The 15043-nt window shown below is 42.9% G+C and overlaps 1 protein-coding gene across 1 annotated transcript; it reads left to right on the top strand.

Moving 5' to 3' along the window:
• The first annotated feature begins 382 nt into the window (after positions 1-382).
• Positions 383-10325, top strand: AGR3 (anterior gradient 3, protein disulphide isomerase family member). Its single transcript, XM_027872030.1, has 7 exons — positions 383-500; positions 3333-3396; positions 7432-7484; positions 7996-8072; positions 8520-8583; positions 9392-9475; positions 10276-10325. The coding sequence occupies exons 1-7, from the start codon at positions 392-394 to the stop codon at positions 10323-10325; spliced, it is 501 nt and encodes a 166-aa protein (XP_027727831.1). The 5' UTR covers positions 383-391.
• The last annotated feature ends 4718 nt before the right edge of the window (positions 10326-15043 follow it).

Below are 15043 nucleotides of genomic sequence, written 5' to 3' on the forward strand. Positions count from 1 at the left end.
GATCAACACTTTCTACATGAGGTTATTCCTGGTCCTCCCAGCTCCCTTGTAACACACACATCCCTCCCATTACCTTGTATCTGCTCGGGATGATTTTTGGGGTATATAACTAAGTAGACATGTTTCCCAAATCAGACCGAGAGCTCTTAGGGGCTGTTGCTGAGAGATAGAGAGAGATAGTGTTGGTGCATTTTCTTTGTATCTGCCGTTTAGCACAGTGCCTGGAATATAGTAGGTGCTTAATAAATACTTGTTGACATTGATTGACTAGTTGATTGAATGCCGAAGTGACAAAGTGGTCTCTTTTAAAGGGGTGACCTTCAGCCCTTGCATCATCCTTCCTGTGGCGGGGCAGACTCAGCCTCTTGGTCCTGGCGTTCCTCTGGAAGAAATGATGCCACAGTCAGCTGTGTCCTTCTTTCTCCTGCTCGTGGCTGTCTCTGCCAACCTCACCATGGCTGTCCTGAAGGACAAGAGAGCTCCTCAGACCCTCTCCAGAGGTTGTGTGTATGACATCTGTTTCTCTAAACTCTTCAGCCAATTGGGGGAGGAGGAAGGGAAGGTTTTTTTAATTGTCTCATTTTTCATCCACATCCTAATTAGACAAAATATTCTAAATAGCCAAACATCTCAGGCATAAGCCATGTCCACCTGGGATGTCACTTGCCAAGGATCTCTTTAAGCAGTCAGGTATCTGTGATGGGTAAAGATATATGACCTCGGAGAACTGTTGCTCTGGTAGTCATTCCTGTACTCATTGCCACCTTGACTGCTAGGCAGTCAAGAGCAGGACTTGGAAGTATTGGAATGGGATGCAAGAGATGATGCTGGAGCCTGGGGGATGCAGGCTTTGGAAGAGACTTGGGCAGTCGGGGGCTGCATGAGGACACGTAACGGGGAAGGGAGTGGAGAGGATGTTGAAAGTGGGCAAGAGAATAACCCGTGGAAGGGAGGACAGGAATCAAAGTGACACTTCTTCTGTGCTTCAGTTGTGCCAATGGTTGGTCCTCCTTGAGCAAAGAAAGAACTGACAGAGGATCAGAGAAGTTACAAAAATGAAGGCACAGGTGGGCCTGGAGATGGTGCCTGAATTGTGATCATGGGCAGAGACACTAGAAAAAAAGTTGATGAGGAAACTGGAGCCCAGGTCCTGAAGTACCAGAGAAATGGGAAGTCTGGACCAGGGCTGCCCTAGTGGCACTATGGTGTCAGGATGACCTGGATTCACATTCTGCCTCAAGTGCTTATCAGCTGTATGACCACAGACAAGCCACTTGGCTTTCTGGGCTTCAGTTTTTTCATCTAGAAAATGAGTGAGTTGAACTGGTGGTCTCCAAGTTCCCGTCTTGCTCCTTGTCTATGACCCCATGGTCCTGTGGATTTCTATGAAGCTTCAGCCAACAGTGACCATCTGGACCTTGGAAGCTTCAGGCTGACTCAGATTGCAGGGGTACAAATTGGGTATAAAAGAGAAAGCTTTCCCTGCAGGGCGTAAATGCCACCTGAATCTCAACCAAACATAATTGACGCCAAACTAGCCAGTGCCTGTTGTGTGTGAAGCACCATAAGTGCTGCAAACGGAGAGAATCATCAAGCTGTGTGTCTCATCGAAGCAACAAGCCCTCCCCACCTTTGACTGAGACCTAAACACACGTGTCAGTCAGTAATTGGTTGGTTGATGTCTGTCGTTCTCAAAGAGAACCAAAATGACATCGCCATGTTGGAACCAAGGTACAGCATGTCCAACTGAGGCTGATCAGCCCAACACGAGCTCTGATTAGTAACAGAGTAGAAACAGATGAGGCTGTATACCCTGGTGGATGAAGAGAGGCTTCTGAGTCAGGAAGACCAGGACTCAAATTCACATACATACCGGATGTATGACCCTGGAAGAGTCATCTGATTTCTCACTGCCCCAGCCAACTAAGACTACATATGTTGCAGAGTCAGTGTCAATCTGCATGGTAGAGGGAGTTTTGTCATCTGAGAGGATCTGATGTTATTGAAACCCCAGGTCTAGACAAAATAAAGAAAAATACTGGAAGAGTATTACCCATGATGACTTTATATAAGAAATAGCATGGCAATCATCAAGGACACTTAGGACCAAAAGAGACAGATACAGAAAAGTGGTGAAAGGGAAAGGGACACAGAGAGATAGAGACAGACAGAGACAGAGGGAGGGAGAAAGGAGACAAAGAGAGAGACAGAAAGACAGAGATAGAGAGACAGATACAGACAGACAGAAGTAGGCAAAGAGACAGACAGAGACAGAAAGACAGAGATGGAGAGAGAGAGACATAGATAGAGAGAGAAACAGAGACAGACAGAAGTAGGGAGAGAAACAGAGACAGACAGAGACAGAGGATGGGAGAGAGGAGACAGTGAGAGAGACAGAAAGAGGTGGAGAGACAGAGACAGAAAGACAGAGATGGAGAGATAGGTCAGAGAGAGACAAAAGTGAAGGGAAGAATATATATATATATATATATACATATATACATATATATATGTATATACAGAGAGAGAGAGAGAGAGAGAAGACTGTTACTGATCACATGAGAAGAAGAGAAGAGAGAAGATATGGACAGGTTTCCACTGGACCTAGTGGAGGGTCACATTGGTGAGACCACAGAGCCACCTAGGAATCCAGTAGTTTGACTTTCCCAACCACTTATCACACACTTACAGCACAGAAGTCAAGATGGATGGTGCAAAGAGCCCTGGGAAGACCTAGACTGGAGTCCAAGGTCTGCCCCTTCCACCAGCTGTGTGGTCAACTCACTCACACCTTGAAAATGCTCAGGTGATAACACTGAGAGACCTGAAAGGAATCTCAGAGACCATATAGGTTAACCTCCTCATTTTACAGATGATGCAGCCCAGGAGGGAGGGAGGTGAGTGACTTTCCCAAGGTCTCACAGCATGATACAATAATACTTTTGTCACCTACTTCGCTGGTTTGTTAGTTATTCACATTTCTCTCTCCTCTCAAGGCTGAAAACAAACCTATGGCTAAGCAGTGCTAGACTTATCAATCCTCTTAAGAGATGAGCAAACTGAAGCCCAGAGCAGAAATGCATTTTGCTTAGGGCCACATAAAAGCAAAATCAACCCAAATCTTCTGCCTCATAGACTAAGGTCACCATACCCCAGTGCCTGGAGGATCAAAGGAAATCAGTGTGTGTGTGTGTGTGTGTGTGTGTGTGTGTGTGTGTGTGTGTGTGTATGGTTTTGTGGCCATAAAATGTTGTATAAGTATGACTTACTCTTACTAACATTATTAGTCCATAGTAATTACTTGTTCAATGTATTTTCTATTTCTGCTTCAGGATGGGGTGATGACATCACTTGGGTGCAGACTTATGAAGAAGGGCTCTTCCAAGCCAAGAAGAGGTAAAGAACCCATTCTAAACTGGTTTGGAAATATCCCAGGCCACTAACTCTAAGGCAACCTGAGCCCTCCTGACCCTTCCAACTGCTAGTTCTACCCCACTCCCAGCCTCTCAACCACAACAACAAAATTATCTTGTATATATTTATATTCGAGACAGTGTGAAACAGAGGCTACAAAGCTGCTTCAGAGAAGGGACTGAGCAAGTCTTACCTCTTGCTACATGAGGCGGGGAGCCAAGTGGCCTCTCCACACCCTGAGAAATTCTCTAGGACCATTAGTTGCAAAGCAGGGTGGATTCCTGGTGAGAATTCCTATGACAACTAAATCTCAGGTCTAGTCTAAAAGTGTGTGTGTCTGTGTGTGTGTGTGTGTGTGTGTGTGTCTGTGTGTGTGTCTGTGTCTGTGTGTGTCTGTGTCTGTGAGAGACACAGACAGGCAGGCACACAGAGACAGACAGGGGAAGAGAAATAGAAAGAGAGAGGGGGGAGAGAGAAACAGAGGGGGAAGAAAGAAAGAGAGGGGAGAGAAAGAAAGACAGACAGACAAGGGGGAGAGAAATAGAGAAAAAGAGGTGATAGAGAAAGAGAGAGAGACAAAGAGAAAGAGAGAGGGGGAGAGAGAAATAGAGAGGGGGAGAGAAAGAGAGATGGGGGAGAGAAAGAGACAGACAAACAGAGGGAGAGAAATAGAAAGAAAGAGGGGGAAGAAAGAGAAAGATAGAGGGGAGAGGGAGAAATAGAGAGGGGGGGAGAAAAAAGAGAGAGAAAGAGAGGTGCCCAGTCCTTAGAGTGGGAGTGCGCCCAGAGGGGATAGCACATATGTGTGTGCATATGCACATATATATGCATACACATACACACAGACACACATGAGTAGTTCAGGGCTGAGAGCCAGAACTGAAGCCCCAGCTTTTCCTAACTGTGATTCTGAAGAAGTCACCCCACTGCCTCAGGCTTCTGTTTCTTCATCTATAAAATGGGAATTCTGGATTCTGTCATTGTAAGAGCCTTCCAGTTCAAACACTTTTTCTCCCTCCACCTTCCAGAAACAGCTTCTTAAAGCAGAGCCTGTCCCCACTTGGGTTACTTTGTTCTCCACACATATCTGATCAGTACCAGAAGGCATTTTTACTATTTTCATGGGGAATATAATGCTCATCAATATATAGTGTGCAAGATAAGTCTAAGACATTTATATTTATTTTGATAATTGGTGTTAAATGACAGAATGAAAACCGGGGCACCAAATAAGTATGTTGATTCCTTCCTGATCTGGGAAGGAACCACAGAAGTTAGGGTGGGCTGGAAGCAGGTTCTAACCAGCTTCCATAGTTAAATTCTCAACGTGAATATTTACACCTTGTAAATTGTCCAATCAAGGATTAATCATTGTTCTTGTGATTGTCTAGACTTAAGAAGGTGATGCAGAAAATGTTAAGAAAGCAGATTAAACATAAAAATGTGCCATGTGCAATTGTTAAATATTTACCCTCAAATCCATACTCAGAGGTCATCCAGTTCAATTCTTTATTGAAATAGTAATCCCTGACCACGGAATCCCCCAAAAGTCTCTCCCAGAAACCCACCACATATATCAAAGGGAACTCTCAAGGCAGGCCACCTCAGTTCTAGACAGTAACAATAATAAGGGATAAAAATGTAAAATCTGACAGTTGGGTCCAAGAAATCAACTTCCCAAGTACAATCCAGGGAGCCGTGGTTAAGAAGCATTTCATATTGAAAAAAAAAAAGGATCGTGGCCTCCAAACTCAATATAAGCCAATGGTATGACATGGCAACCAATAAAAGTAATAATTTGCTTTCAGAGAGGCACTAGCTTTTAGGAATAAGGAAGCAGTGGGGCCATTGCACTTTGCCCTGGTCCAACATCATATAGTGTACTGTGCTCAGTTCTGGAAACCACATTTTAAAAAGGAGATCGATAAAATGGGAAAAGATTAGGGGACGGTGACTAGGATAATGAAGGGCCTCTAGCTCATGCAAAATAAGAATGAGCCAAAGGTACTTGGGATGTTTAGTCTGGAGAAGACAAGGCTTGTTGTGAGGATGGGAAAGGGGTGGGATAGCTGTCATAAAGCACAGTTATACCTTCCACATCATGACTTTCCCCCTCGTGGTTTTGACATATCACAATAGGCATAAGAAATTAAATGGGAATTTGGGAGATGTTTTGCAGAAGCCGCAAATGATACACAAAGGCTAGCAGACAACAAAAAAAGTTTAGAAACTCAGAAATACATGTATAGTATTGCATAATGACATATTTTATCTTTTAACATGATAATAATTCAGATTTCTATGCTACAAAGGGAAGGCCAAAAAATTTTATGTGGATTTTCCAGATCGAGGGGTGCCATGCCTCTAACCCCCTGTGATGTATAAGAGATAACTGTACTCTAAAATCTGCCAAGAGAAAGAGGGATTGGTGGGCTGGACCCCAGAGGACAGAGGAGGAACAGGGGTTAGTGGTGGAAGAGTCCAGTTGTGGCTTGATGGACATGAACATTCCCTAGAAATGGTTGTTCAGAAGTGGAATGTGCTGCCTTGTAGGGGCAGTGGCTTCTCAGTGAGAGTGAGGGAAAAAAGCTTGGAGGCTGGCCCTCTCGTTGGGATTGCCAGAGAGGAGATCACTGGTGACCTACACTCAGGTTAGAGATTTCTGCCATCCCTTCCCACTCGGAAATTCTGTGATTCTGGGAAGTTTTCCCTTGTAATGAATTGATATCTGCTTCCCTGCAGCTCCCATCTGTTGGTCCTTGGAGGGTCGTATAGGGCCAAGCAGATGAAATTGAATCTGTCAAGAGCACCAGCTACCTGACCTTCATCAGTTTATTGCATTGTTTCCATTCTGCCACTCATGTTTCCACTAAGAATTTAAGTACCTGCAGGTCACAAAAGTGGAACACTGTCTTAGAGACTGTCTAGTTTATACAGTGTTCAAGCAATTGGACATTTTCTCCATTTCTGCAGAATGAATGGAAAGATAAAGGGGTCACCAAGCAGGTATCACTCATCCAACTGCAAATGGAAACTTAACAGAATCTCCAACTGAAAGGGCAGACACCAACAATCCCTTGTCATTCTTCTCCACTCTACAATCCAGATAAACTGGCCTTCATTCTATTTCTCACACAGGCAACTCCACCTTCCATCTCTGCACCATCGCACTAGCAGTCCCCCAAGCCTGGAATACACTCCCTCTTCACCTCTGAGTATAAAATCCCTCACTTCCTTCCAAATCCAGCTCAGTTACCATTTTCTCCATTGATCTTTTTTTGATTCCACACAATTGCTAGTGCCCTCTCTCCCCAACTACCTCACATTTAGTTGCCTTGCCTTCATGCTGCACATTTATTTGTGTCCATATCTATGTACTCATTTATGTACCTATGTATATATTTATTTGTGTACCTGTCATCTTCTTTGATGGAATGAGTTCCTTGAGAGTGAGAATTGTTTCACTCCTGTATTTGTAACCCCAGCACTTAGCACAGTACCTGGCACCTAGTAGGTGCTTAATAAATGCTTGATGATTGGATGGTTGGTTGATTGTTTTTAAAATCAGCTTAGCTATGTTATTGGAAAAGACTAAAATCTGTCTCACTCCTAAAATTATACACAAAATTGGGGTAGTCTTTGGAGAATAAGTGTCTTGCATAATTATCCTGGCTATCTCTGAAGGGAATGTAACAGATTTCTCCCAGTTAATTTAGAATGTGTTGATTTTGTTCAGCAAATCAGATGGGTTACTGATTTATTTTTTTCAGTTCAATTAAATCAAATAAATATTTACTGAGCATCTATTATATACTGAGTGCTCTGCTAGACACTGGGGACTCAAAGATAAAAACTAAACATCCCTACCCTCAGGGGGATTACATTCTGTTGCTATATTAGTTAACCAAGCCTTACTACTAAGTTTGACTCTAAAAAACTAACAGTTATTGCACATTCTCCTGCATCAAAGAAAAGTACTTGCCTTAACTGGAAGTTCCTCGTGTTTTCTTTGTTTAGTAACAAGCCCTTGATGGTCATTCATCATCTGGAGGATTGTCAGTACTGCCAAGGTAACATTAGGGACCTCACACGGCAAGAAGCAAGGCCCCCAGTAGAATGCTAAAGAATTTAGTGTTCTCAAAACTAGGGATGGCTGAAGGAACATCTGGAGTCATATGGCAATTATCACCAGCCCCCAGGACCCGTATTGATAGTGGATGACCTCATTCATAGCAAGAGCATAGGGGATTTAAAAAAAAGAGAGAGAAAAGAAAGAAATAATAATTGAAATCTAAAAATAATTCACTTGAAATAATAAAATGTTGGTCTACTGTGGCATGCAATTATGAAGGTACAGGCTTTGTAAATAAGAGATCATCCTTTTTTATAACTGGTACTAAAATTAAGGAGCATGGTGGGGAGGTGGAGGTAAAAGAAGGGAAGAGGAGATAGAGTAGTGAGGAGCTATCTTTCCTCTCAAGATATAGAATCAAACAACTATGCTTATCAAATAGGTGTTTTGGGGAACAGGGCTGCACAAGACTGATATTTTTAAAAAATCTAGTTCTTTTGCCCTTTCAGCCTTAAAGAAAGTCTTTGCCAAGAGCGATGAAATCCAGGAAATGGCTCAAACTAGCTTTGTCATGCTCAACCTCATGGTAGGTGAAATCTACGTGCTGGGTTAATTTCCAATGGTGAGTTTTGCTTTTGTGTTCGTGTTTGTTTTTTTAATGATGTACAAAATCATGCAGCCAGTGGGGCATGGGGAATAGAGGGTTGGCATCAGAGCCAACAAGTTCAGGTCCTATCTCTGACACATCCAGACTGTGTGACCCTGGGCAAGTCACTCAACTTTTTTTCTATTTCTCAGACAAATCTCTCAGACTATAAATTATCCTAGACTAGTTGTTGGTTTGCATATGTAAGATGGGAAAATTGAACTTAATTTAGTGTATTTTATTTTCAGTCAAGAACTCCAGTTTACTTTAAAGCCTGAATCATTTATGCTTTAAAAAAAAAAAAAAACAATGAGCTATACAAAGAAAGACAAAAGTTGCTAAGTGAGCTCCTAGTTAATCTTTCTGGATTTCTTCTCTTCCCACCAGCATGAAACCACTGACAAGAACCTATCACCTGACGGGCAGTATGTGCCTCGAATCATGTTTGTGGGTAAGTATGCACATGTGCATATGTGTAAACTTCATATGCATTCTTGCTTAAAAGCAAGCATTTCTAAAATATTTGGTGCTGTACTTCTTAAAAAAAAAGAAAAAGAAAAAGCCAATTCAAGAATCTTTCCATCTCCAGTGGAAAGATATTAACTTTACCCATCTCAAAAATAGCTCACTTGTCACTGACTTACATTTCCATAATTAAATGTAAATACAGTTTGGGTCTCAGTTCACTCATCTGGAAGATGATGGGAATCAACCAGATGGTGTCTGAGATCCTTTACAAGTCTACGAGCTCTAATTCTATGTTATTCCTTCCAATAGTGAAGATCAGTAGAGTCAAACTCAATAGAAATGGGGGTCACTAAGCTGGATATAAGGATCCCTGAGGGCAGTGTATTGATTTAGAAAATTACATATTAACAATTATCTATGTTTTGTTGTATTTTATTTATTTTAATAAATATTTCCCAATTACATTTTAATCTGATTCTGGCTGCACTCTGAAGTATTGTGGACCACCTGCAGCCTGCTGTCTGGAGGTGTGTTCGACATCTCTAATGATAATGGCACACACCCATCCCCCAGCACTTTCTCATCCTGTGAAATGATGTTTTTGAAATTAAGAGATTATTCAGTCCAACAGCATTTATTAAGTGCCCACTATATGCTGGGCACTGTTCTATGTTAGGTATACAAAAAACAAAATGAAGCAATCTTTTCAAGAAGCTTCTGTTCTGTTAGAAAATCACCTCATTCCTCCAGACCACATGTACTGAGTATGTATATGTATTCCTTTGGAGCAGATCCCTCTTTAACAGTCAGAGCTGACATCACCGGGAGATACTCTAATAGACTCTACACATATGAACCCCAAGATTTGCCAGTGTGTAAGTATCTGCTCCAGACTCTCTTGAGATTTGGGGGAAAGAGGGATTCCTTGATCATTTTAAAAGTTGCACAGATTAGGAGATGCCATATAATCTTGCTGGGCAAATTGATTCAAATATTTAGCAATGATCACTGTTTGATGAATCTTGTAAGACAAATATCTAACATAATATCACGCCTACAAAAAAGAATGTTGCCTACCAACATCTGGCATTTAGAGCAAAGGAGTGGGAGTGAAGAAGATGTCCCGCTCTGATCAAATACACTGGAGCTGGAAGATAGGGTAGCCCATCACCCAAAGAGTCTGGCCCCAAACCCGATGGCTTGTCTGGTGAACAATGAGATCCTTCAGCCACTGGGATGAGGCAGTGGATGGAGAAGAGACAGGCAATGGGATGGGGGTTATTCTCAGGGAGGTGTTAGGAAACCCCTTGGACAAAGCCCTAGTCATCAGACCCTAGTTACGGTCCTATTGACCGCTACTAGAACAATGCTTTAAGGAACTGCAAAAAATGGGACTAATACCCACCTTGATAGATGGAGGATCCACTCTATGGAGACCCTGCTCTGGTGACAACAACATTCAAATTGTCCTGTTTCCTTTGATGATGTTTCACAATCCTTGAGCTCACATAACATACCTTCATGTTATTTTTTTCCTACCTTAGATGACTATGTTTATAAATTATTGATGTCAACAAGTCTATATTAGACATTGGAATGGTACACATGGAAGGTGAGACTGAATATGCATATTTCAATTTGTTAGAAGTCCAATCTTTCTTTGCTCTCCTTTCAGTAATAGAAAATATGAAGAAAGCCTTACGACTCATCCAGAAGGAATTATAAATGGTGGTGGAGAAGACACACCAAGCCCTAAGGGGGCAAGTGCACAGAAATCCTGTCGACTTTAAAACATATTCATTAACTATTTGGTTAGAGGCTAATGGGGGTTGCTACAATGCAGGCACATAGGGATGTTTATGTGAGGGCCTCTTCTCTGCCTTCCAATATTTTGAAAGTTGTTTGAGACTTTCTAAGTGTGAGAGTGACCCCTAGAGCAGGTTAGTGTCAGGTCCTGGAGGCTTCAATATACAACGTAGTACATTTAATTTGACAGAACAGCAGAACAGGAGACTGAAAATCGGGTGGTGATGAAGCTTATGATGGCAGGGCCAAAGGTGACATTGAACCATAAAATGCCAACCACCATCCAGCCCCTACTTGGAACCTTGGACAGCACTTGCAAGATTAGAATTGTCTCAGTATAAATTCCCAATGAAGGGTAGGTGATGCCAGTTAGGCAGCTGCAAGTGAAGTTCACTTCTATCCTATCACATGAAGCAAGTCATCCCAGCTCCCAAGACATTAGAATCATATATTCTTTTCCTTTAGCAGTTACTTAATAAGCACTCACTGAATTTAATTGAAATTTGTAGTTTAAACAGCATAGGGAGAAGCAGTAAGATGTAGGACACCAAGAACCAGTTTTGAAGTCAGGAGTACTTGGGTTCAAATCCTGTCTTTGAGATGTAACCGTCTGTAAGGTGATGGACTGGCTCTGGTCAGCTCTGATAGGCAGCAGGTTAGCTCAGTGCAGAGTTTTACTATTCAGGTGACGTGTATAATCACAGAGCATTCATAATGGTATATGTATATGCAATAAATGTTTTTAAAAATCTAAGTTCCCAATCTCCAAACATCATTAATGGCTATGTGTGAACTATATTCTTAGATACATAACTTGAAATAATTAGCATAAAGATCAAAGCCATTGTGGAGGAGGATCTCTGGGAGGATAATGCCCTAGGGACATATCCTGTCATAGTCCTGCTCTGTTAACCATAGGATTGTAAATTTAGAACTACTAGGGACCTCAGTGGCCATTGATCCCCCAATGGATTACATTCCAATTCCCTCTAATTTCTCTGTCCCAAACAATCCTTCCTGACCATTCTTCCCAGGACCTCTTACTACGAGCAGCCAAGGCCCCTCTGGCTGCTTCCCTATTTGACCAGGAGCTTGGATGGGGGAACTGAGAAGAAGATATTGAGCAATCTGTAGGTGACACAAGGCTGGGATGGAGGGGAAACCAACATGTTGGAGAAACAGTTAGCATCCAAAAAGACATTGAAAACCTAAACCATTGGCCTGAACCTAATGAAACAAATTTATAAAGATAAGCGTAAGCTTATATTTGGGTTTTTAAAAACCAGCCTCACAAGAAGATAAAGCCTGCCAATCTTCAAGACAAGCTGCTGTCCAGCCATGCACATCCATAAGACAGTACCTTACCCCTATTAGCTACCTGTTTTCTTCTCAAGTTCCACCAGCATTCTGGCCTGCCGAGATTGTTTGGAGCCCTAATTATCATCTGGCGAAACAACAGCTAAAATAAAGTGCCCCAAGTGAGCAGCACACTTCAATGGGTCTGCATTTCTGGATTTTCTTTCCAAGTATGTAATACAATCATCCTCCTGAGCAGCCTTTTAGAGACAGTTCAATTTGGGTCAGGCCTTGGAAGAATTATCAGCAGTCTGCAGCTCAAATGAAATCAGTGTGTTAGCCTAAGAACTGAGCATCATTGTTTTAAAACCACCCAAATCCAAGAAATAGAGGACCTGAGATTAATCGTGTTTCCAATGAGAGTCTTTTTCAGAGACGAGCAAGGGCAGTGTTCGAGGCAGGCTTGTTCAGTCTCTGACTCTTCGTGACCCGCTCTGGGGTTTCCTTGGCAAAGATACTGGAGAGGTTTACCGTTTCCTTCTCCAATTGACTTTACAGATGAGGAACCAAGGCAAATAGGGTTAATTGACTTGCCCAGGGTCATGAAGTGAGTAAGAGTCTGAAGCCATTTTGAACTTGGATCTTCCTGACTCAGGGCCAAGTGTTCTATCCACTGCACCACCTACCTGCTTTAAGGCAGGCAGTTAACTTCAAAAGGATGGATCTACAATCCAAGGGCAGACCTGGGACCTGTGGACTGTTGCTTTAAAAGGAAACCTGAAGGGTTCAGGTGGAAACAATGGGCTTGCCCTTCCCACACAGATTAACTTTCTCTATTCCAAGAACTCCATGCTAAGCCAAGAGAGCTCGGGCACACCAGAGAGGATTGTGAATTCTGTGCCTGTGTTAGATAGGAGATAGCGTCTCAACAGACAAAACCAGCATCTCCCTCCCTCCACTCCCTCCTCTCTGCCCAGGACCTCTCCCCTGGGGAGCAGCCCTAACCTAGCTCTCTTAGCTTGCTTTCATTCCTACCACTACTGGACACAGTCAAGGACAAATGTTTTCTATCCCTCTTAGAAATTTCTCGAGATCATAGGGGAGAAATTAGTGTGGTCTCATGAAAAGACCAACGTGTTTGGAGTCAGATGATTTTTTTTAAAATCTGTGTGACCTTGAGTGAGCATTTTCACCTCTGGGTCTGAGTTTCCTCATCTGCAAAGTAAAGGAGCTGAACAAAGTGACCTCTAAGGCATCTTCCTGCTCTAAATCTATGATCTTGGGACATAGATTCAATTCCTATGCAGGTAACTTTGTGCATCAGGTGATCTCTGTGGACCTCAGTTTCCTTATTTGTAAAACAAAGGAATGCCTGAGATGGTTTTAAGGGTACTTTCCTGCTCTGATTCATTGACTCCTCAATAACACACCAAGCTGAAGGTGTTTTAGCCCCATCCCCCATCTACGTGAAAGGTTTCCCCTGAAAGAATTTTAGAATAATCTTCATGGCCACCAACAAATTCCACTTCCCTTTGGGGAGTTTATCGGTCTTAATCTTAGTGCCCAGCAGCTCAAACAAATCCGGGCACTTAACATCAGCTGTCTTGAATGAGGTGCCTGAAGAAACAGGATACTCCCCTAGATCCGTCTCCCTGCAGGTGGGCGTTGGTCCTTTCTCAGCAGATGGCTGGTACAAGAGGAGAAGGAGTTGTGTATTTCCCAATAGGCAAATATTTGTACTGGACCGGAACAAAAGGAGGAAAAAATCCTCAGCTTAGTTGACCAAGAAGAAGGACACCTCAGCGTTTAAGCTGGAGTCGGAAGTGGGCCACCAGCCCAGGTGGATTTCAGCTGTTTCCCTGTCTGACACCTCTTATTGACATGGGATGCTCTGAGACAACTGTGAAAGTGGAGGAAGAAGAAGGTCCAGTTGGGGATCTGGGGCCTCGTCTCCTTGAGAATATGTACAAGAAAGTCTGAACAGTCAGGAAATGTTTGTGTCGGGTCTATACTAAACCCTGCCCATACTCATGGTGTGGAGGAGATACTTCTGTGTCCCCCCAAAATCTGTGCCAATGGAGCCTAGCTCTCAAAGGGCCGGCCAAGCCTCATGGTCAGCCTTGAGAAGGACGAGGCACACTGGCTTTGGAGAAGTTCCTCACCAGTTGGGCTGAGTGGTAATGAGCACCATAGTATGGCTATAGACTCTTACTCTCCCAAGACACAGTGGCCTCAGACGTGTGGGCAGAGATGAAGTACGTGGCCAAGAAAATGATGGGTCCTCAGACTATTGAAGTATGAGTTTAGGTGCCAAGGTAGGTGGGGGAAGAGGATGTTGAGGTGGGCAGGGGTAATCAAATTCTCAACTCTGATCCCAACTCTGAATGGTGTTTGCTGTGTCTTCTCATCTTGTATCACAGGAGAAAGAGCCCGGTCCCATGAGGCAGAGGAAATGAGTTCAAATTCCACTTCTGTGTGACCTTGGGAGAGTCACTTCCCCTGGGCCTCAGTTTCCTCATCTGTAAAAATGAGGCAGTTGGATTAGATGTCTTCTGGGCAGTTTGCCTCTAAAGCAAACTCTAACAGAGAAGGGGGTCACCAATATGAATGTTAGGATCATGGCTAGCCTTAGTTTTAAAATGTCATGTTTTCTATGTTATATATTTTTATTGATTTTGTTAAATTTTCCCCAATTACATTTTAATCTGATTCTTGCTGCAATTAGGAGGGTTGTACACCCCATACAGCCCAAGGGCCCTGCATTTGACACCTCTACCCTAAGGCATCCTTGATCTCTAAACCTTTGATCCTGCTACTTTCTCTGGGCTCTAAAACAGTGGCCCAAGGATTCTGAATACATTCCTGGGTAAAGGGACTTATCTACACTATCTGCAAGGTTTCCCATCTTTACTGAGGAGACCTGGTGTATCATGTCCATCGACACACTGCTAGACTGTAAGCTTTTTGAGGGCAGGGACTCACATTTCTCTCTTTTTATCCCCAGTGCCTGACACCTGATTGCCGTTTAATAGGTAGTTTTGACAGGCTTACTAATATGTTGGCAAGTTTCTGTCTTTCCCATGTGGGACTAGGAAACAGGTCCTAGAGAAGTTCATTCATTTTCAGTCCTTGCATATATATTGTTGATGTCTGAATTAACGAGAGCCTGGCCCCTGCAAGGTGCTAAAGCATTGAGAAATATAAATAAGTCCACCTTGGCAAATGGTTCAGCAGAATTTCAAAAGGGTTATAACATCATGGAAAGCTAAAGGCTTTCCCCAAACAAGCAAAAGTTCTCTCTCTCTCTCTCTCTCTCTCTCTCTCTCTCTCTCTCTCTCTCT

This window comes from Vombatus ursinus, unplaced genomic scaffold (genome assembly GCF_900497805.2).
Source record: "Vombatus ursinus unplaced genomic scaffold, bare-nosed wombat genome assembly UNPS02014799.1, whole genome shotgun sequence".
Taxonomy (NCBI): Eukaryota; Metazoa; Chordata; class Mammalia; order Diprotodontia; family Vombatidae; genus Vombatus; species Vombatus ursinus.

What these genes read in the sequence shown, in the direction of transcription:
- AGR3 (XM_027872030.1), top strand. Translation starts at nt 392, where the DNA reads ATGATGCCACAGTCAGCTGTGTCCTTCTTTCTCCTGCTCGTGGCTGTC. An exon ending in CTCTTCCAAGCCAAGAAGAG is followed by an intron (nt 3,397 to 7,431) that starts GTAAAGAACCCA and finishes TTCTTTGTTTAG; the next exon opens with TAACAAGCCCTTGATGGTCA. An exon ending in ACCCCAAGATTTGCCAGTGT is followed by an intron (nt 9,476 to 10,275) that starts GTAAGTATCTGC and finishes CTCTCCTTTCAG; the next exon opens with TAATAGAAAATATGAAGAAA.